The sequence below is a fragment of the Myodes glareolus genome, chromosome 7 (genome assembly GCF_982192425.1).
Source record: "Myodes glareolus chromosome 7, mMyoGla1.1, whole genome shotgun sequence".
NCBI classification, from domain to species: Eukaryota; Metazoa; Chordata; class Mammalia; order Rodentia; family Cricetidae; genus Myodes; species Myodes glareolus.
In genome coordinates this window covers 73,549,674-73,570,340 of record NC_142032.1, presented here as the reverse complement: position 1 = coordinate 73,570,340, position 20,667 = coordinate 73,549,674, and the positions used below count along the sequence as shown (strand labels likewise).

At 48.7% G+C, this 20,667-nt stretch overlaps 1 protein-coding gene across 24 annotated transcripts in view; it reads left to right on the top strand.

Moving 5' to 3' along the window:
* Positions 1 to 20,667, top strand: part of Tacc2 (transforming acidic coiled-coil containing protein 2) — a 212,040-nt gene that overhangs the window by 173,081 nt on the left and 18,292 nt on the right. For 11 of the 24 annotated variants that reach the window (XM_087908374.1, XM_085693203.2, XM_085693197.2 and 8 more), the window contains 9 exons: positions 1,390 to 2,689; positions 4,530 to 4,565; positions 6,430 to 6,490; positions 8,664 to 8,958; positions 12,860 to 12,921; positions 13,922 to 14,037; positions 15,172 to 15,343; positions 16,587 to 16,727; positions 17,603 to 17,692. In XM_087908374.1, the coding sequence (XP_087764500.1) occupies positions 1,390 to 2,689; positions 4,530 to 4,565; positions 6,430 to 6,490; positions 8,664 to 8,958; positions 12,860 to 12,921; positions 13,922 to 14,037; positions 15,172 to 15,343; positions 16,587 to 16,727; positions 17,603 to 17,692 (2,273 nt within the window). The remainder of the gene's footprint in view (positions 1 to 1,389; positions 2,690 to 4,529; positions 4,566 to 6,429; positions 6,491 to 8,663; positions 8,959 to 12,859; positions 12,922 to 13,921; positions 14,038 to 15,171; positions 15,344 to 16,586; positions 16,728 to 17,602; positions 17,693 to 20,667) is intronic. The other 13 variants (XM_087908378.1, XM_087908377.1, XM_048455165.3 and 10 more) reach the window with 9 other exon arrangements.

Genomic DNA, 20,667 nt, shown 5'->3' with positions numbered 1-20,667 from the left:
TGACAGGGTTGGAGGAGGTAAAAAGCTGGGAGGAGAGGATGGAGAATGGACAGGAGGCAAAACCAGAGCAAGGTAGGAGGGCAGGTTGGTGGGAGCGCGTCCAGGTCGTGTCTGGAGGGGCAGGTGGTGAAGGGCTAGTTCAGTCCTGCTCAGTGCACCTCACATAAAGCCTTGCACATTCTTCTCAGTGCCTAAGCAATCCGGATCAGAGTTGACTGTGACCATATTTAATTTATATACAAGGGTTGACAATTTTTTGCTTGCCTTCTCTGTTTCCCATCTTGCTCCTGACTTCAACAGTGTCAGCTCCATCATTTTTATGATGCTCTGTATCATGAAGGGGCCCTGCTTGTTGGGGTTTCTGTCCACCCGGTGCCCCACAGCCAGCAAGCCCCAAAGAAAATCATACAAAGGACTTCATAAGTTATAAAGCTGATTGACCCATTAGGTCAGGCTACTTATTAGCTCTTGTAGCTTGTATTAACCCATTATTCTGATCTATGTTAGCCATGTGGCTCAGTACCTTTTTCAGTGGGGCAGATCACATCCTGCTGCTTCAGTGATCTGGGCAGGAATGGGAGGAATCAGCTTCCTCTTTCCCAGAATTCTCCTGTTCTCATTGCATCACCTCTACTTCCTGTCTGGTATTCCCGCCTATACTTCCTGCCTGGCCAATCAGCGTTTGTTTAAAACATGATTGACAGAATACAGACAATTCTCCGGCACCAATACCCCAGGGCTTCTCCTATCCCAGGGCCTTTGCACACATAGCCCTTTCTGTCTAAGATACTTTCTCTTTGTTTCGTGACTTTCCTGGTAAGGTTACAGCGTGGACTGACTTACAGAGTGTGGGTAACCCCAAAACAGCCACACCACAGAAAGTCACCTCAGCAAGGATGACAGTTTCTCCATAGCTACAAAGATAGTCCTCCCTTCGAGTGGCATTCCACGCTCTACAGTGAGACCGTACCCAGCTTGAGTGTATAGGAAGGAGTCAGTATATAGGTTAGGGTCCAATGACCCTCCGCAAACCCTTCTTCATGAGGACTGTCATCAGGCCTGATCTTGAGAGTCTCTTGTAAGTAAGTAGGTAGTCAGCGAATGCTTTGGTAGCCATGGTACTGGCTGATAGGCTATAAGGACAATGACCTACAGCAAGCCTTCATCTCTTTTCTGATTCGTTCCCATTATACCAATGAGGGAACTGAGGGAAACCTGCCCAGGGTCTGGAGCCAGTGCTGCAATGAACCCGGGATTTGTTGCCCATACGGGATGCACGTTTTCGGAGTTCATCAACCTCTGCTCTGCAGAGTGGGCATCTGGTACAGAGTGAGAAGTGCTCTCAGTGTCCCATGTCTTTAGGTGACTGCTTTGTCTCTGTTTCCTCAGGATGCAGCTCTGAGCCGGCTGTGGTTCCCGATGGCCCTCGCAGCAACTCCGTGGAAGGAAGCCCTTTCCGTCCCTCGCACTCCTCCTCGGCGGTGTTTGATGAGGACAAGCCGATAGCCAGCAGCGGAACTTACAACTTAGACTTTGACAGCATCGAGCTGGTGGACAACTTTCAGAGCGTGGAGCCATGCTCTGCCGACTACAAGGGTCAGGAGTGTAAAGTGAGCACGCGGAGGAAATCCACCGAATCCGTGCCGTCTTCCAAGTCCACGCTGTCCCGCTCGCTCAGCCTGCAAGCCAGCGATTTTGACGGTGCTTCCTGCCCGGGTAGCCCCGAAGCTGGGGCCCTTGCCACAGATGCGTGTGGGACTGGATCCAACAGTGCGTCCAGCACCCTTAAGCGAACTAAAAAAACACGGCCACCTTCCTTAAAAAAGAAACAGGCCACCAAGAAACCCACAGACACCCCTCCAGTGAAGGAGACCCAGCAGGAGCCAGGTGAAGAGAGTCCAGTCCCCAGCGAGGAGCACCTTGCGCCAGAGACAAAGACGGAGCCGGCCACACCTGAGGGCACTGGGTGCACCTTGTCAGAAGAGACACCCCTGGAGCCCACTGCTGTGAACACGGCCACCTGTCCTTTGACTTTGGAGAGGGCGGAAGACGTCAGCCCTCCGGTTTCTGGAGGTGGCAGAGTGCAGAACTCACCCCCTGTGGGGAGGAAATCAGTGCCTCTTACCACAGCCCCTGAGGCAGTGGAGGTGACCCTATCAGAGAGTGGGGGGCAGGAGGACTTGCCTGCCAAAGGACTCTCAGTGAGGCTGGAGTTTGACTACTCTGAGGACAAGAGTAACTGGGACAGTCAGCAGGAAAACGCCCCTCCCACCAAAAAGATAGGCAAGAAGCCAGTTGCCAAAATGCCCCTAAGGAGGCCAAAGATGAAAAAGACACCTGAGAAACTTGACAACACTCCTGCCTCACCTCCAAGGTCCCCTACTGAACCCAATGACATCCCTATTGCTAAAGGTACCTACACCTTTGATATAGACAAGTGGGACGACCCCAACTTTAACCCTTTTTCCTCCACCTCAAAAATGCAAGACTCTCCCAAACTGCCCCAGCAGTCGTACAACTTTGACCCTGATGCCTGTGAAGAGTCCCTTGACCCCTTTAAGACATCCTCTAAGACCCCCAGCTCACCTTCTAAATCCCCAGCCTCTTTTGAGATCCCAGCCAGCACCGTCGAAGTGGACGGGGATGGGTTGAATAAGCCCGCCAAGAAGAAGAAGACTCCCCTGAAGACGTAAGTTCAAGGAGGGAGGTGGCGAGGATTCAGAGTGGGTGTGCGTTACTGTGACTTCTGGTCCTGCCTGTGCCTGGAAAAGCCCCAGCTGCCCTCATCCTGCCCCTTGTTGCTGTAATGACACCATTTTTGTGGCCATTTCTCCAAGCAGGCAGGATACATATTTCCTTTCTGCAGCCTCTGGCTGTATCATCTCCTTATCCCTGAACCCACAAAGTCCTTGATCTTTTGCCTTAATAAATCAGGGACTTGAAGTTTTATGTTTAGCTAATGATGACCTTTCAACTCCAGGGGAATATGGGAAGTTCCGTAGAGAAGCAGCAGGCCTGGCTACCTTCCTGTTGGTGGCTGAACTCTTCCCTGGTTAGCATAGGCATTGCCTTTGGATTGGTTGGGATATACACCCTTCAGAATCTATATCATTTGTTTCTACCTGCTGATGTCTCTTTAACTCAGGGGCCACATAGGGCAGCAGGCTGCAGGAGACCCCGGAAGGAGAGCCGCTGCTTGCCCTCCAGTGAGCCTATTTTAAAAAATGGGCTCTTTGTTGCCTTTCCATTGGACATCTTTTTCAAATAAGACTTGAAAGTATCTATAAGACCTGAAGAGATCGGTGGGACCTGGATGGGGGGAAGTAAGCCCTATAATCCCTAGGAAGAATGGCTTTTGCCCACAAACACTTGCCAACAATTGTCCCTAGCTGTTTTGTGTTGGTGCCCAGCACTCATCCTGAGAAGTCCAACTTTGTCAACTATAGGTCCATTCCTGATTATCTGTAAGCCAAGGACCATGTGTCCAGTTGCTACAGACATCCTGGCTCTCTTGGGAAGCATCAGTGTAATTTAATCAGGTGGGAGATTCAGCCTCCCATCCCAGGCTGGACCCTCTGGGTCTACTAACACAGGGTGACCCATCTGCATTGGATATCTGAGAATAATTCAGGTTCTGCTTTGGCCTTAAGTTGTTCGGTCACTTTCTTACAGTAACTGAAGGCCGGTCTGGCTCCAAACATGAACTTGTTTTTAGCTCTGTTCCCCAACCAGACCCTTCATAGAGATTCTATAAGATTCATATTAGAACCTTATGTTTAAAACTAATTTTAACTTTTACTGAAAATAGATTCCCCCCCCTCGTACAATATACTGTTCACAGTTCCCCTCCCCCAACTCTTCCCAGATCCTCCCTACCTACCCACTCACCCAAATCCATGTAGAAATTTATTTTAAAAGTGAAATATTAACCAGGTGATGGTAGTGCACGCCTTTAATCCCAGCACTTGGGAGACAGAGGCAGGCGGATTTTTCAATTTGAGGTTGGCCTGGTCTACAGAGTGAGTTCCAGAACAGCCAGGGCTGTTACACATAGAACCCCTGTATGGGGGTGGGGAGAGTGGAATAAGATTCAGAAATGCTTACACTTCAAATCCATAACTTCTCATCTTTAGAAAGAGAGTCACCTGGTAGGCACTCCCTTCTTCTGACCCAAGATAGTATAGTACATCCCTAGTCGTTTTTTTCCCCTTTGTTCATCAGAGCTAAGAAGGTTGAGGAAGCTAACCCTGTATCCTGCTGACACCCTTAGTGTGGGTCTTTTGGTTTGGAAGACTCTCCTGCGGAGGCAGAGCTCTTAGGTACCAACCCTCTGTGTGGTCAGAGCTAGAGAGGAAGCTGTTTGGCAACAACCCCTTCCCAGAAGGCTGGACTGTGCTGGACCGTGCGCCCTGGAGCAGAATCCGCTATGGATGGCTGCCACATCCTAACCCACTAGTGCCCGGTGTCTGCAGATTTATCTTTTTGTCAGTTCCTTCTGTCTGTCTCTCTTCTTTGTCTTTTTGTCTTAGGATGGTTGAAGATGTGATGTCTGTGTGTTCTCTGTTGTAAGTAAATTTAATGCAATCTGCCTCTTGCATCCGATGTGGGGCTTCTGCCTGGTCTCTGCTCGCACCCCTTTTCCTTTCTTCTCTGTGGTGGCTGCTGTAGTTCTGTGTAGAACTTGGCAGTGATGGGTCAGGGCTCCCCTGCAGTCAAGGTTACTTATCTGTTTCATCATGATTAGCACGAGACTGCTTGGTTGTGAAAACATGGTTAGCCAACAGCTGCCTGCTTGTCTGTCCGAAATGGAAGCCTGCCCCTGCCTGTCATCCCCCACCCCCCAGTCCCCGCCCCTGTATCTTCCTCTGAAATCCATATATTGGTTTTTAACACCCAATTCCATTCTTTTGTTGTCAGTTGGGCTGGCGGGTGATTGTGTTCAGTCGCAGGGATGCTTTCATATTAAGCGCTGCGTGAAGCCTGGGGCAGAGACGGCTGAGGTTGTTTCTTGTTACGCCGAGGCAGTACCATTTGGTCTCTTCCAAATTCATGCTTGTAGAAACCAGAGGGAATGTGGGATCCACTCGGAGTGGAACCCGTGGCTGAGAACCATTGCCAGAGTGATTTGGTTCATGTTCTTGGTTACTTATGTCTAGGCTGGATGCTAACATGTGTCATCTGTGGGTATCTCTGCCATGCATCAGTGCAACTGGCCACCCGTATACCTCTGGTGCTCCGTACCCTAGCCAGGGCAGAGCTCGGGGCTCTGAATCTATGTGCCTTCTCCCTGCTCTTACCGGGGAAGCTGACCTGGACCCAGGCTTCTGGCAGCCTTCAGGAGAGCATGGAGGCTCCCAATTCTGTCCTACCCAAGCAGCTGCTTTAGTATTTTCAAGTCATTTAGCAACTATAAAGCAATTATATATTTATATGCATGAATAAATATATGCCTTATGTTGGGACTGGACTGGTTTTGATGGCAAATGCCATAAATGATATAAATAACCATTTATGGTATTTTTCTTATGATCAAATGCCATTGTTGGAGTGTTTTATTTGAGAGTACACAAGGAAGGAACTTGGGTGTCAGATTTCTCTACCTCCTTAGTTAACAGGGAAAACAGAGGGGGGTGGTGGGATTTTAATTGACGGACCCTGCCTCCTCCACACCTAAGCTCTGGCTTTGCCTCATTCTCACACCATAGTGGGGAGAGCTAGACACCAGGAAGGGAGGACCAGTTTGCAGGTTGAGGGCTTTCACTTTTGATTATGACCCCAAGAGCATGCTGTCTAATGGACCAGATAGTACTATTTATGCTCACAGCCGTCCCTTTCTCCTGGGGTCAGTTTGCCCCACCTCCATCACCTTATGTGAAGCGGAGACAAGAGGATGGAGTCATGTCCGTTACCCACAGCCAGGGAAAGGCATAAAATACCCTCTTCCTGATTCCTCAGTCAGAACCCTACTCAGGCTTCCAGAGCAGAAGAACCCACTGGGCTCTGTGTTCCTGTGAGCACAAAGGACTCCTGCATCTCCACAGGATCCAGAACTTTCTGTTTCCATGTAGGCTCTGCTGGCTATTCATTAAGAGCCGTGTCTCCTTGCCCATGTGAAAATTGAATCCTGTTAATTAGTCATGAGCCTGCAGCCCTTCCCCCAGCCTTAGCTGGCTTAGAAATGATTCTCCTCACCACAACTTTGCTGCATGATAGTAAGAACGGTTAGTTAAATTTAGCTGCATTTTTCTGGGTCAGCTCTCCAAAGTGGCTTCTTGTTAAAGGTCTCTAGCTTGATGGCTCTTCGGGGGCAAAAATAATGTCGGCTAAAAAGTCAGAATGAGCTTTTGAGTAGGCGGGAGGGCTGGGCGGTTGCCAGGTGCTTGGGAATGATCTGTGACCCCGTGTTTACGTTTTCTGTTTTATTTACAGTGACACTTTTAGGGTGAAGAAGTCACCAAAGAGGTCCCCTCTGTCTGATCCACCTTCTCAGGTACAGCACTCCCTTGATCCCTTGAGCATTACACTGCTGACCAGGAAGTTCATGCTGCTTTGTCTGTACACACACACACACACACACACACACACACACACATGCATATACACATTCCTGCACGGATGTACATGCGCCATGCACACTTGTATACATGCAAACCAAAAAACAGGAAGAAAAGAGTTTTCCTTTTTTTTCTTCTTTATGGCATGGAGTGTTTTGATCCACATCACTTTGGTAGAGATCAAGGTGTGTTCTGAGAGGAATTAATTGAAAATGAGGGCTAGATTTTATAGCAGAAATTCTTTTGTCTTTCCTGACCGTTTAACCTGCTGAGAACTTGCATCAAGTTGAGATCAGTGGACACAGAGTGAGAAAAAGGGCAGAGACTCACTGTGTATAAGGAACACCAAATTATGCCGTCAGAATTAGAGCAGGAAGATGAGGGACATTTACTCTTAAGAAGCTTGGGGCTAGAGAACTGGTTCAGCGATTAAAGGTATTTGCTGCTCTTGCGGAGGATCCAAGTTCAGTTCCCAGCACCCACATGGTGGTTCACAACTGTCTGTACAGGGGTTCTAACACCCTCTTCTGGCCTCTGTGGGTACTGCACACACACGATGCACATACAGACACACAGGCAAAACCCTTATATACACAAAATAAGTCTTTAAGAAAAAGAAGTGGGGGCTTGAATTCATTATGAGTCTATTTCCCTCTTAGTGGTGTTTCTAACAAGCTCGAACCATGCCTTAAAACTCTCCTCCTAGACCAAGGAAGGTAATCCTCAGGTAGGCTTGCTACCATTCTGGGTTATAAGACAAGTTGATCTTCATATTCAAACCAGCTTCAGTTGCTGACCAGGTGGAGGTGAAAGAACATACTAGGACCTTAGCTCCAGGGATAGGAGACTTCAGGTCCAGCTGTAACTCTCCCCTGGGTTCTCGCTGTGTAGAGGCAGTAAAACCCCCTTTTCATAAGAACTGGTGGGAAGAATGTTAGATAGTGCTGATGGCACAACTATAAAACTGACTGGGGTGTCTCAGATAATCAAGACAGAGACTTATTTATTGTTTTGGTGTTGTTTTGTTTTTTAAAAAGATTTATATAGATGGAAGTTTCTGTCCTGCCCAGTCCTGCGGCCGTTCAGTCCCGACAAAATACACAGAGGCTTAGAAAAATAATAAACTGCTTGGCTTATTAGCTCAGGCTTATTATTAACTAGCTCTTACAGTTTAACCCATAATTCTTATCTATGTTTAGCCATGTGGCTTGGTACCTTACTCAGTGAGTCATTCTCATCTTGCTTCCTTTACATCTGGCTGGTGACTGCAGACTGAGCCTTTCCTCTACCCAGAATTCTCCTAGTCTGGTTGACCCACCTATACTTCCTTCCTGGCTACTGCCCAATCAGCATTTTATTAAACCAGTATGAGTGACAAATCTTTGCAGGGTACAAGAGCATCATCCTACAGCAGATTTATTTATTATTCATAAAGTGTTCTGCCTGCATATATGCCTACATACCAAAAGAGGATACCAGATCTCATTATAGATAGTTGTAAGCCACCAGGTGGGTACTGGGAATTAAATTTAGGACCTCTGGAAGAGCAACCAGTGCTCTTAACCTCTGAGCCATCTCTCCAGCCTTTATTGTTTTGTTTTGAGACAGGGTTTCATACTAGTTCAGGTTAGCCTGATGTTTACTACATAGCCCAGGCTAGCCTCAGTCTCTTGAGTGTTGGTATCTCAGGGGTGAACCACCATACTGAGGCTTTTTTGTTATTGTTTTTCAGTGCTGGGTATTGAGCCCAGGACTGTGCACATGCAAGTTAAACAAGCAGCATACCATCAAGTCACATCCCCAGTCCTTGGAGAAAGGGTCTTACATCCTTGCCCAGTCTGGCCTCACACTCCCAGGAATCCTCCTGCCTAATTAGGATTACAGACAAGAGTTACCATGTCTAGCTTTTTTTTTTTAGTTAATTAATTTTGGTAAAGCCATGGTCACTCTCTAAAATCAATCATCAATAAAGGAGATCAATAGAGGAATGTTTCCTCTGGGGACACTGTGGATCAGAGTCCCAGGGAAATAAGTGGAGGGGTTTCCCTGATTTGAGGGGCATGAATTCTGAGACTGGGTCAAAGAAGAGACTGTTCCCTCTCCTCACAGGACTCCACTCCAGCTGCCACACCGGAAGCACCCCCAGCAATCTCTGCAGTGGTCCATGCCACAGACGAGGAGAAACTGGCCGTCACCAGCCAGAAGTGGACGTGTATGACAGTAGACTTGGATGCTGACAAACAGGACTTCCCACAGCCCTCGGATCTGTCTAACTTTGTAAATGAGACCAAATTCAATTCGCCCTCAGAGGGTAAGCAACTCGGTGGCCAGCCCGACCCACACCTTGCCTTGGAGAATACTGTCGCTAGGGGGCAAAGAGCCAGGAAAGATACTTGCCAGCCAGGTAACCATTACCCGTGTGACAGCCTGTACACTTCCCGCTGTATGCAAAGCTAAGGCTTGAGACCTGCTGCCCCTTGACCACATGATGCCTGCTGAGAACCAGACTAGTCCCCTCTAACCCAGATCCTGAAACCTCACTTGCTTGTTCTTGGCTAGATGACTTCTGATACCTTCTGTAGTTTTGAAAGACACAGCTCCAAAGGAACATCGGTGGCACAGGACGTTGACTATAGGTCAACCCGCCTGTGGGTCTTTTGGTGCCGTCATTGTTCGTATCCCCCACAGACTGGTCAGACAATGTGGTCACACAGTTTAACCAAGCCTGGAGCCAGAGGTTTTCCCGAGGCTTGCTAATGAGGACTTGATTGATGTGGAAAGATCCCAAGCACTTGTATCTCAGTGTCTTCCTTTGTGCTGTGTATTCAGTTTCTGCTTCTTCTCTGGTTGTTTGGCTTGAATAATTCATGTATCTTAGGGCTGGGGTGTAATCAGTTGGTGGCGTGCATGCATGAAACCCTGGGTTAATTCCCCACTACATAGTACTAGGTATAGTGGCACACACCTACAGTCCCAGCAGTCTGGAAGATAGAACCAGAAGTCCACTCTCCCTTTCCCACCTTTGCCTGTCTCAACCTTTGCCTGGGTAGCCACTCCTTTCCCTGCTTGCCTTTAATGCTTGATTTGGGGGCTCTTAGCACCATGATGAAGATATGTGTGCATTTCTTGTTCCTTACTAGGCTGTTTGTTTACTAAAGGCAACATTCCGATTCCTTTCCATGTCCCCACACTAACTACCATGAATATTATAGGTGCTAAAGATGGGTTTGAGATAAAAGAAACGCAAGGCCAGGGTACATAAACAGCCGAGCGTCGGCTCAGTCTGTTTGAACTTTGCAACAGCCATCATCCGCATGAAGTATAGGGACCAGAGAAGCCTAATGCCCCAGAAGCAGCGAGGACATTTGGACACAGGCATCTCACTTCCCACCTGATATCTCCAGCTCCCCACTGGCCCACCTCTCTTGAGCTAGATTAAAAAACAAACAAATCTGAATACCAGAAAAAGCATTTAGAAACAAGCTTGGGCTTGTACTGAGAATTAAACACTTTTGATTTGGGAGTGTGTTGACATGTGCTAACACAGTCACTAAGCTTTCTGATAACTGTGTCTGCAAAAATCCAGCAAATAGGGAGGGCTTAGTGAGCTGACTCGGGGAGTAAAGGTGCTTGCTGTGCCAGTGTGAGACCCTGAGGTCGAATCCCAAGAACCCCTGTCAAAAGGCTGACGTGCAGTACATGGGTCTGTGATCGTAGCACTCCTGCAGGGAGCTATGGGCAGGGACAGGAGACTCTCCAGAGGCTCCGTGGTCAGCTAGCCTGCCGTATTTATCTGAAGAAACAAGACAAAACAAGAAAGCCCACCTCAGACAAGTGGAGGGCAAAGAATGGCAAGGTTGTCCTTTGACAGCTATGCATACACTGTGGTGGGCAAACACTCACATACATGTAGACCATTTGTACACACTTGCATACACACACACGAGAAAGAGAGAGAGAGAGAGAGAGAGAGAGAGAGAGAAAGAATTCTGAAAATAGGCGTATGATAGTTTTAACTTCGAGACAAAACTCTGTGAAACCTGCCTCCTTAGGAAATGACTGTAAAGATTTGAGTGTTGGAGAATCCACCCACCCAACATGAAGACACTATGACTTTACGGGGCATTGGCTTTGCTGTTACCACTTCTGTAATGCTCTGGATGGAGAAGCCCCTCGTTGGGTCTTCCCTCTTGTTCTCTTAGTAAGGAGAAGTTCAGCACACCAGACATCTGCAGGCGCTGATGGGGTCCTCAGAGTGAGTCAGCGCAGGGCTGCAGCTGCAGCTGAGACTTCATCCCTCAGAAGTCACCACAGGAAAAGGAAATGTTGGGTTGGACGTCATAATTACTGTTTGAACACACATGCACAGCCATGGTAATTCCATAGGAGAGGAGAGGAAAGTGGGGGCTATCATTTTACACGCAGGGCTTCGTTTCCTCTGAGCTCTGTGGCAGATCCTGCAGTTCCCCACTTTAAGACAGGAAACAGAGACTGCACACTGAGAAGGCCTGAGGTGATCTGTGCAGGCGCCTGCCTGGCTTCATTGTTATATCCTGTGGCGGTGAGAGTAGACCAGGCTCCCTGCCCTCACGTGCATGGGTGCTTACATGAGCTTCTCTGTATCATGTGATTATGGGTGCCCTTGGAGTCCAGAGGACATTTGATCCAAAGAGCTGGAGTTTCCGGTGGTTGTGAGCCATTCTGTGTAGGTGCTGGGAACTGAATCCCGTCCTCTGGAGAGCAGTGCCTGTTCTAACCCACTGAGCCATCTCTGCAGCCCTGAACAATTGTTTTTAGACCCACAAATCTGCATAGTCACTTGGCCTCTCTACGCACAACTGCATCTGCCCCTTCTGCCCACATCCAGCAGCGAGCAAGCTGTCTGCCTGGGTGGGCACCAAGGTTGTCTCATGACAGAGACTGAGAAGGGGGCAGGAGAAGGTGAGCGTAGTCTCCTCCTCCTCCACCAGGGCTCTCTGTCCATCTCCTCTTAGTAAAACATCGCTTGTGTTTAAAGAGGAATGTTAGGCTGAGCAACAGTAAGTCTGGCCGTGATTCTTCGGAGTGGAGAGCTAACTGCAGAACTTCTTGTCACACTTGGTCCTGTCACCCAGGACAGTGTGGCACTTTGAGTTTCGTTTTGTTGAATCGGCAGGCACAGAGCAGTTCAATAAGCTGGACTTTGACTTCATTCTAAAAAATGAAGATGCTTCATCCCCCGCCCAGGGCACTTCCCTAGTAAAAGCTCTAGCAATTAGATTCTGACAAGCGGTCCTTTCCTCTTTGCTCTGTGATGCCACGGGGTGAGGTCATTCTCCCAAGTGGTCCTTGGATACAAGAGGATCCTTTAAACGTCACTATGGACCTCTTCAGTGTGAAGTAGCCCTATCCTTCAGTGACTCAGCCCCTCCTTAGTTGTGGAAACAAGTGCCACTTGGTGCTAATGGTAGAACTGTTCCTAGCCTGCCACCTGCATGTGGCCTGGTGTGAGAGGGTGCTCCTTGACTTTGCCTGCATGCCTGCTCTCTGGGGGTCAGAATTTAAAGCAGATGAGAAGTATTTCCCCCTCCATTCCTCCCTCCCTCCCTCCCTTCCTGTACTAGGAATGGTACCTAGGGCACTGTACATTCCAGGCAAGCACTCCCACTAAAATGACATCCCCAGCCCTCTTAATTTTTCCCATTTTCAGACAAAAGTCTCATTAAGTTGCCCAGGCTGCCTTTGAACCTATCTCTATAGCTCAGGCAGGCACTGAACCCACGTACTCTCCTTAGTAACTGTGATCACAGGACCTCAAGAGAGATCCCTAAAACCTCAAAATGTCAGATCTCAGCCCTGAAACTACCAGTAGAACTGAGGGAAATATCCAGCTGACAAAGCAACCCTGGAGAAGTGTTGCCTGTCCTGCAGCTCCTGAATTCACAGAGAGGGACAGCTACAGTACAGGTCCAAGATGTCACTGTGCCATGTCATCCTAAGTGCAGCCCTTGAGAGTCAGGAAAAAACATTCCCCCAAACTCCTCTACCTCCAATCTGAACACCATAGAAGTGCATGGGTCCCCCATTGCAGACCTGTGTGTTGTGAACACATGACTTCATTTCCTTGGGGCTCATTCACATTCCGAAGGGCAATAGCTCCTACCAGCAGGAAGCTCACAGACTGTCTGATGATAGCTGAACTGTGCCTCGCTGGAGGCTGGATTTGAAGACTGTCGTCACTGATGGTCCCCCAAAACTCAGCACACCCCCTGCTGGGCCAGGTCCTTCAGTCTCCCCCGGTACTCACGTCGCCTGTTTGTTTTCAGAGCTGGACTACAGAAACTCCTATGAAATCGAATACATGGAAAAGCTTGGCTCCTCCTTACCCGTGAGTTCCTCCTCTACCCTGGCCTAGCAGCTTCTGTGGGGTTTCCAGCAAGGCTGCACAGGGTCCTTCAGAGTTGTCCCATAACAGAAACGCAAGACCCCGTTCCTAGACTCATCGCCCCAGGTCTTGGGACTCTAGTGTAACCACCTTACCGGTAACTCTTGCTCCCTGTGAGCCACACATTGATTGTATAGTCAGTGCCCAGATCCACCTGCGCTCTCCTCTAGGCCTTGAGCATGGATGGACTCTCGAGTTCTGAGCCGCAGCCCCCATAGCCTCTGATCATGACCCTCCTGACCAGCCGAGAAGAAAGATGCTTTGTCGTTTCTGGCCAAGCCCATTGCCCCCTCTCTTTCTTTGGGGGTCTGTCTTAGTTGCTTTTCTGCTGCTGTGAGAAAACACCATGAGCAATTTGAGATTATGGTTCTAGAGAAATAAAAGTCCACAATAGCAGAGCCGAGACACATCTCAAACAAGAAGCAAGACGGTATAGGAGTTTAAAGTCTCAGAGCCCGCCTCCAGTAACACAGCTTCCTCCAAAAAGGCCATGCCTCCTAAACCTTCCAAACATCATCATCTGGGAGCCAAGTAGTCAAATGCCCAAGACTATGGGAGACACCTCATTCAGACCACCTCAGGGCCTCAGTGGCAGAGCTCATCCCTGGGGTCAGCATGCTGTCTTCCCCCACTCCTTTGTGAGGACTGAGAGCGTGGCTGGCTCACTCTGCATCCAAGACACTGGTGTTTGCCACTGTGGCCCCCGAGCACTATCAGAACAGGGCACATAGCAGCAGCAGGTTATTCCCACCTTAGATCTCCACGGTCCCTCTCTCCCACCCTCCTGACCCTCTTCTGGTCACCGCCTGCTTTCTCCTCTCTTCTGGGAGCGAGAGAAAACTGAAGGCTTGCTTGTTTCTTGTCAGTGAGTGTTTTCTTCACTTGGGTGGCATACTCAGGCCACTGTGCCCAGCTAATGGACGTGTGACTTTGCTTCTTGCAGCAGGAAGATGACACTCCGAAGAAGCAGGCCTTGTACCTTATGTTTGACACCTCGCAGGAGAGCCCCGTCAAGTCTCCTCCGGTCCGGATGTCGGATTCCCCAACTCCATGTTCGGGGTATGACTTTTATGATGAGAGAGTTGTGGCTTGTCTGCCTTCCCACTGTTAGTCTGACTTCATTCCATTGCATGTCTGCAAGTAGCCCCTAATTCGGTCTGCCCACAAGGGCACAGATGCATCACTGCTATTTCTGAGGGCCCTGTGAATAAAGGTGCAGCGGCTGACTGGCAGTACCCTCGAGTAGACAGACAGACAGACAGACAGACACACAGAGTGTTCATACTCAACTCTACTTTGTCATCTGTCCAATAGGAGCAGTGTGCTACAACACTGAAAACTTAAGTCCCAGCTCTGTATCTGGTAGGAGTTACTTGTGCGTCCTATGCCTCAGTTTCCCTGTGTAAAGTGAGAGGAGTAAAGTGACCTCTAGGGATTTGGGGAGATTAAAGACTGTCTGTCCCCAGGTTAAGTGGCAGACATAGGGAACCTGGCTTCCAGGAGCTAATATATGGAGTGCCTAGCATATGTACCATGCACGGCAGACATTTCTTATTAACGTGGATATTAATGTGTTTGCCTGTGCCAGTGTCCACATTCTGAATGGCGTAGCCTTTGATTGGGAAAGTATACGGCATTGCTCCATTATTTAGGTCGTCCCATCCATCGCTGGACGCTTGCTCTGTGCTGAGCAGGACTGGAAGCTCATGCTTTGGTCTCTCAGACTTACTGTGGGTCTTGCAGACGGAACTCTGTCCAGGTGGCAGGTGTTAGGACAGTGATGCCATCTCTCCAGGAGTGGCCCAGTGTGGCAGGCACTGTGTGGAGTGCTTTGTATCCATGCAGCATCTGACTTTATCTTCTCAAAGGTGTCTGCCTCCATTTTCTAAAAAAGGAAAGCTGGTATGATACCCAACCTCTTTCCAACAGAACACACAAGTGACTGGTCCCGAAACTCCAGAGCTCAGTCCCCTTGCCAAAGGCATTCGTATTGTGTCCTTCCCTTGTCAGTTGGCTCTTAAACGTGGCTGGACCGTAGTCTGCCTCTAGGTGGATGGCTACTGAGGACCTGGCCTTTGTCTTTCCTTGGACACAGACTTAGAAGTGATGTCTTTGTGGGCTGTTGAAAACTTCCTAAGAGACTTCTGTAAGTCTCCAAGGAGACGATTCTAATGATTGACTTCTTTTCCTCAGGTCAAGTTTTGAGGAAACCGAAGCCCTTGTGAATGCTGCAACAAAACTCCAGCATCCTGTCACACGAGGCCTGGTCTCCAACCAGGAGCCTCTCTTGCAGGTGCCAGAGAAGTCCTCCCAGAAGGAGCTGGAAGCCATGGCCTTGGGCACCCCCACAGAGGCCATTGAAATTGTAAGTGTTGTCTGAGGGGCTCTGTGGCTTCGCCCTCTGATGAGGTCATTCCTCACCTGGTTGTGGGCCCCACTCTGATTCTGGACCACAGCGGCCAGCCTGTGAGACCCTGTATTTCACAGCAAGGGAAAGGCCTTCAGTTTTACCATGGTGGCTCTGCAGTTCTCAGCCAAGTGCTTTATTTTGCTCGGGTGTGTTTTCCATTTTTTCCTCCTTGGAACTTGCCTGACAGACAAACTGGTCAGCCTCTCTAGCCTGTATAGAAAAACAAGGGAGGGTAGAGGAAGGATCGTCCTCTTTTGGGGATCAACTGTGTGTATCCTGGGTCGCAGTGATAGGTGATTTCTCTTGCTCGTGGTCCAGGGCTTCAACTTCTCCTCATCCAAACCCTCCTGAAGCCTTGCAGGGCCCTGGGCCCTGAGATGAGGCCTCGTTTTCCCCAGTCCCTGCATGGTACGTGTGCTCTCCCTAGAGTGTGTAATAACCACCTGAGAGTCTTCCACGTGTGTTAAACCAAATTGGCTTGATTGTATTTTTTTTTCTTTCGCCTTCCTCCTAGCGATCTTCCTGCCAGTTTGAAACTGTTTGATTTGGTGCGTTGTTCTCTGTTAGGCAACTTGATCTGTCTCGTGCTACAGACATTCCCAGGGCACCTCCTATGCCTATGGCAGTTGGATGCTGGGTTGAATACTGGAAACACAATCAGTGAACAGCAAAAGGGTCTAGATGTGAATCTATCTCGCACATATATATCCTGTGGTAGACTTGGCCGTGGTTCATCCCCTGCAAAGTTACCCTCCAGTTTGGAAGTCTTTCTAATCTACGAGAAGGTGCCTTTTTGTTTGAAATCATCTTTTCACTATTAAGAATGGCCCTTCCTTGATATGTATCCTTGGTGCTATTTCTTTGATGAACCTATGTTGGCATTTGAAACCCGTCAACTAGCTTGCCCCCCACTCGTGGAGATTTTCAGATAGAATAGCAGTGGTTATGTGGCTTCCACTGCTCTGGCTCAGAGACAAGGTGACCTTGACCAGGGGAGGGCTCCTGAGGCGCAGCTTTTGGGAGGAGGAGCGGGGCCTGCCAGTCTCAGTTCAAATGGCAACCTGAGTGTTGGCCACTAATTGATGTTCTCTTTAGCCTTAATGCAGCAATGCGCAGTGTGTGGGTGTGTGGTCCTTGCTTGAAATCAATATCTTTCTACTCTCCTCTATTTTCCATTTTCCTCTCTGCCGGCCTTCAGACAGCTCCGGAGGGTGCCTTTGCGTCTGCAGATGCCCTCCTCAGCAGGCTGGCCCATCCTGCCTCTCTCTGTGGTGCACTTGACTATCTGGAGGCTGACTTAGCAGAAAAGAACCCCCCAGTATTTGCTCAGAAACTTCAGGTTTGTAGCCCCTATGTGACCTTTTGGGAGTTTGTCAAAACCTCAGTAGAAAATGAAACCCTGAGCCAAATTCTGAGCCGAGGCAGTACTTAATGAGGCAATATTGGGAATGTCCTGTTGAAGTATTTCATCTCAAACACTGATATATGTCTGTGCTATAGCCAGGATGCCAGAATTATACAAATTGTGTGATTACGTACTGAGCGGACTGTTTCTATTTCTATTGTGAAATTGGCCCCCAAAGTCATTTTTCTTGATGTATTGATAGCCCCACAGGCAGTGTTTATGATTTATTCACTAAACCAAAGGTATCAGGTCAGGCCAAGCTGTTTAAATACATAAGATGATCCCAGATTCCCATTGAGACAACATCTGGACTCCATCTTATTTCTGGAATACAAAACAATTATCTCTATTGCGGAAATTTAACAGCTTAATTTGCGATCTCCCTGGACTAGGAAGTGAGGCCGACCAGAGAGATTGTTAGCAGGCCTCTTGAGAGATGCCTGGCTGTTGACAGCAAGCGCTGGTCAACGTTAAAAAAAAAAAAAAGGAAAGAAATCAAAGACTGCCGTAGAGTAAAAACTGCCGTCCTGTTTGGAAAATTGGTTAGCATCCGACTGCATGATTTTTCTTGACACACCTTCAAAGGGGAGGGGTTTTGTTGTTTTGTTTTTCTTTTTCCCCAAAAAGGAAATGAAACCCTTATTTCATGATCTGCTGAGGTGTTGGTTGTGAGAGAAAGCTGAGCGTATGTTTTCCCACAAGCGCTATCATATGCATTTATGTGGCACATTCATTCCTGGATGTGGAAAACCTTCTGTCTGTCTTGATGCCTTTCCCTATGGTCTGCTCACCCCCTACCCCTCGGGCAGGAGGAGTTAGAGTTTGCCATCATGCGAATAGAAGCCCTGAAGCTGGCCAGGCAGATCGCCCTGGCTTCCCGCAGCCGCCAGGACGCCAAGGTACCTGTTTGCCGCTGCAGTGCACTGCCTTCTGGGAATGCTGTGTGTGCCGCGGGGTCCCAGGGCTGCTTTGCTAACCACTGGCCAGGCGGGCATTGTGGGTGTCCCATGGAGTGTGATTTCTCTGAAGCTAAAAGTGTGACTCTTGCGCAAACACACCCTGCGCACATGTGGGGCTGAGGGCGTGCCACCGGGCAGAGAGTGGGAGAAGCCCCCACAGAGCACGGGGAATAACAAAGCGAGTTATATGTCAGGCTAGTTGTATGTAAAACAGGTTACTTCATCAGGACCAGAAGAGAATCCCCCTCTTTGTCTCTCTGTGGGATAAAGTAATTTGTAACTTTCCTGTCTTCTGGACGTTTCTATCTAACTTTGCTAAGAGACAATAAGTAGAAAGTGAGAACAAGACTTGCTCCAGACATTGGTTGGTGATCTAGATGAGGACAAAGAGACACAGTTGACATCTCAGGCTGCGGGGCACACCCTCTCCACAGCGGCTCCTTTCTGTTACCCTGTTGCTAATACAGAATGGCAGCGTGCTGAGAGGCGGCCTATCACAGGATGATGCTTTTTATGTTTCTTCACAGAAGGGGTAGCAGACCATTTGGTTTGCAGACCAAGCATGCCAGCCCTTGACTTTTGCGTGGAATGTGACGTTGATAAGACATTCGGGGTCTTCCCTCTGCTTCTAGGCCTAGGGTAATAATTCCTAGCAGTATAGTGATGACGTGTAGGTGGCATCTCACCCTCAAGCTGCTGGTGAGCTGTGACCTCAGTCCTACTCTCTGCCTACCTGGAGTTCGACCAGCCCAGTGAATTTGAAGTTGGACCAGGGCAGAACCCCACTTTGTTCTGTAGTTTGAGCCTTGAATGAGTTAGAGAACCTGACTGAGCCTCAGTTTTCCAGTCTCTGAGATGAGGCTGGTTTGCCTGTGGTGGGGAAGACCAGGTTTGTGGATGGCAGCCTTGCGCCTGCACACCCAACATACCAGTGTGCCGTTAGCAAAAAGGGCTGCTGCAAGCTAGCACTTTGCTTCCGTTTGCCGTTCACATCTTCCACAGCACTTCTCCTGGGAGAGCAGAGCGAAGTCTCACTAGACAGATTGAGAATTGGGACCACATATCCAGAGTTCACCAGCTTGTGGGGGCTAGAACTGGGGTCACCAATGGGCCGGCCTGTTCCTCTCTATCTTATAGAGCAGATCATTTGTGAGGCTCTCCCCACTGTGGAATAGCAACAGAAATCCCAAACGCCCACACATAGATCTCCCTAGCTAGAGCCCAAATTGGGTTCCCTCCTGAAAACCGGAGGTGGTCGTAGTGTGGATGTCCAGACTGGGAACAGTGGAACACAGGGCAGGGGCAAGAAACAAAACTCAGAGGCATCTTTGTTCTTGTTGCCAAAGTATAAACTGCCGCGGAAGGGAGATTTTCAGAAAGCACCAAGCGCCGAGGACCCTGCTCCCCATCCATCCCCACAACCCAGCCCTGCCAGATTTATTTTTTGATCTTTACAGAATAGCTTTATAAAGTTCGGCTGCTGTGGGTGCTGGAGAGATGGCTCGGAGGTTGGGAGTATTAGCTGTTGTTCCAGAGGACCTGGGGTTCAATTCCCAGCATCCACATGGCAGCTCACAACTGTTTGTAACTCCAAGATCTGACACCCTCAAAACAGACACACATGCAGGCAAAACACCAATGCGCATAAATAAAAATAAATAAATTTTTTAAAAAGTTTGACCATTGTGCATACGGTGTTTACCTGTCCCGGAGAATATTAAAGTAGAATTGGACATATTCTGGTAAGTAGTTCCGGCCAAGAACAAAACCTCCTAGAAGGAGAGTACCCTGCCTCCTACGAAGATGCTAGAGATGGCTTTTCAGAAGCTAAGAGCTGACGCCCTGTCTCTGGCAGCCTCAGAACATGTGTTCTGGTTTTGCTTTAGATGGCACTGCCACACAGACTGCAGGCTGAGAGGAAGAAAGCCCTCTCCACCCTGCTGTCCTTCAGAAGTGAGAGCTGGGGAAACTGTCGAGGAAGAGCTAGTGCCACCTTGGGGGCAGGGACATTTCCAATAAATAATGTGTATCACTTTTGGAAAATACCTGGAGATCACAGAACATGGAAAATAGATGCTCTGACTGTAACCAGTCAGCCCCTAGAGGATCCCTTGACCTCATTTGGGGGATTCCCCTTGTGAGCTTCTCTCCTGTGTCTGTGCTTGCTGGCCCTTCTCTGCCCTGGAGTCTCAGACGTGGGTGATGAAGTCCCATTTTCCTGACACACCACTCTAAACCATTAATCACTCTGAGTTCGAGGCCAGCCTGGTCTACAGAGCGAGTTCCAAGACAGCCAGGGCTACACAGAGAAACCCTGCCTCAAAAAACGAAACAAACAAAAGACCCCCCCCCCAAAAAAAAATCATGGATCACAAAAAAATGGAATCACTTAGGAGGAAGGGAATAATTTTAAGGGGATGAAAATTCAGAGCAGCTTTGAGGTGCTGGGTCAGCTTCCATAGAACTGCAGTGAGCCGTCTGTGTCCTCCTGCTCAGGATCAGTCCCTAGGAGCTGGGCTGGTGTCGGCCGTGACTTTCTTTTTATTTTTTATTATTTTAAAAATATTCTTTGAGAATGTCATGCGTGCATACAATGTATTTTGATCATGTTTGCCCTTCCAACGCCTCCTGGATTGCCCCTTTCCCCTTCTCAAAGTCATGCTCACATACCCTGTCCAGCTTTATAATTGAAAAAAAAAAAGAATTTATTTTCATATAGTAACTCCCACTCCCTCTGGGCTGTGGTTTTCTTATTCTGTTTCTCCCACTTGCGTCCATTAGTCTTCCAAGGAATGAGTCTGAGTAAGCCCTCTCAATACGTAATGCAGCAGCCCTGAGATTACTGCCCAGCAGTCCTGTCTTTGGCCTTTGAAGATATGGGTATCCGGGCATACTGGCAAATTTTGCATGAATGA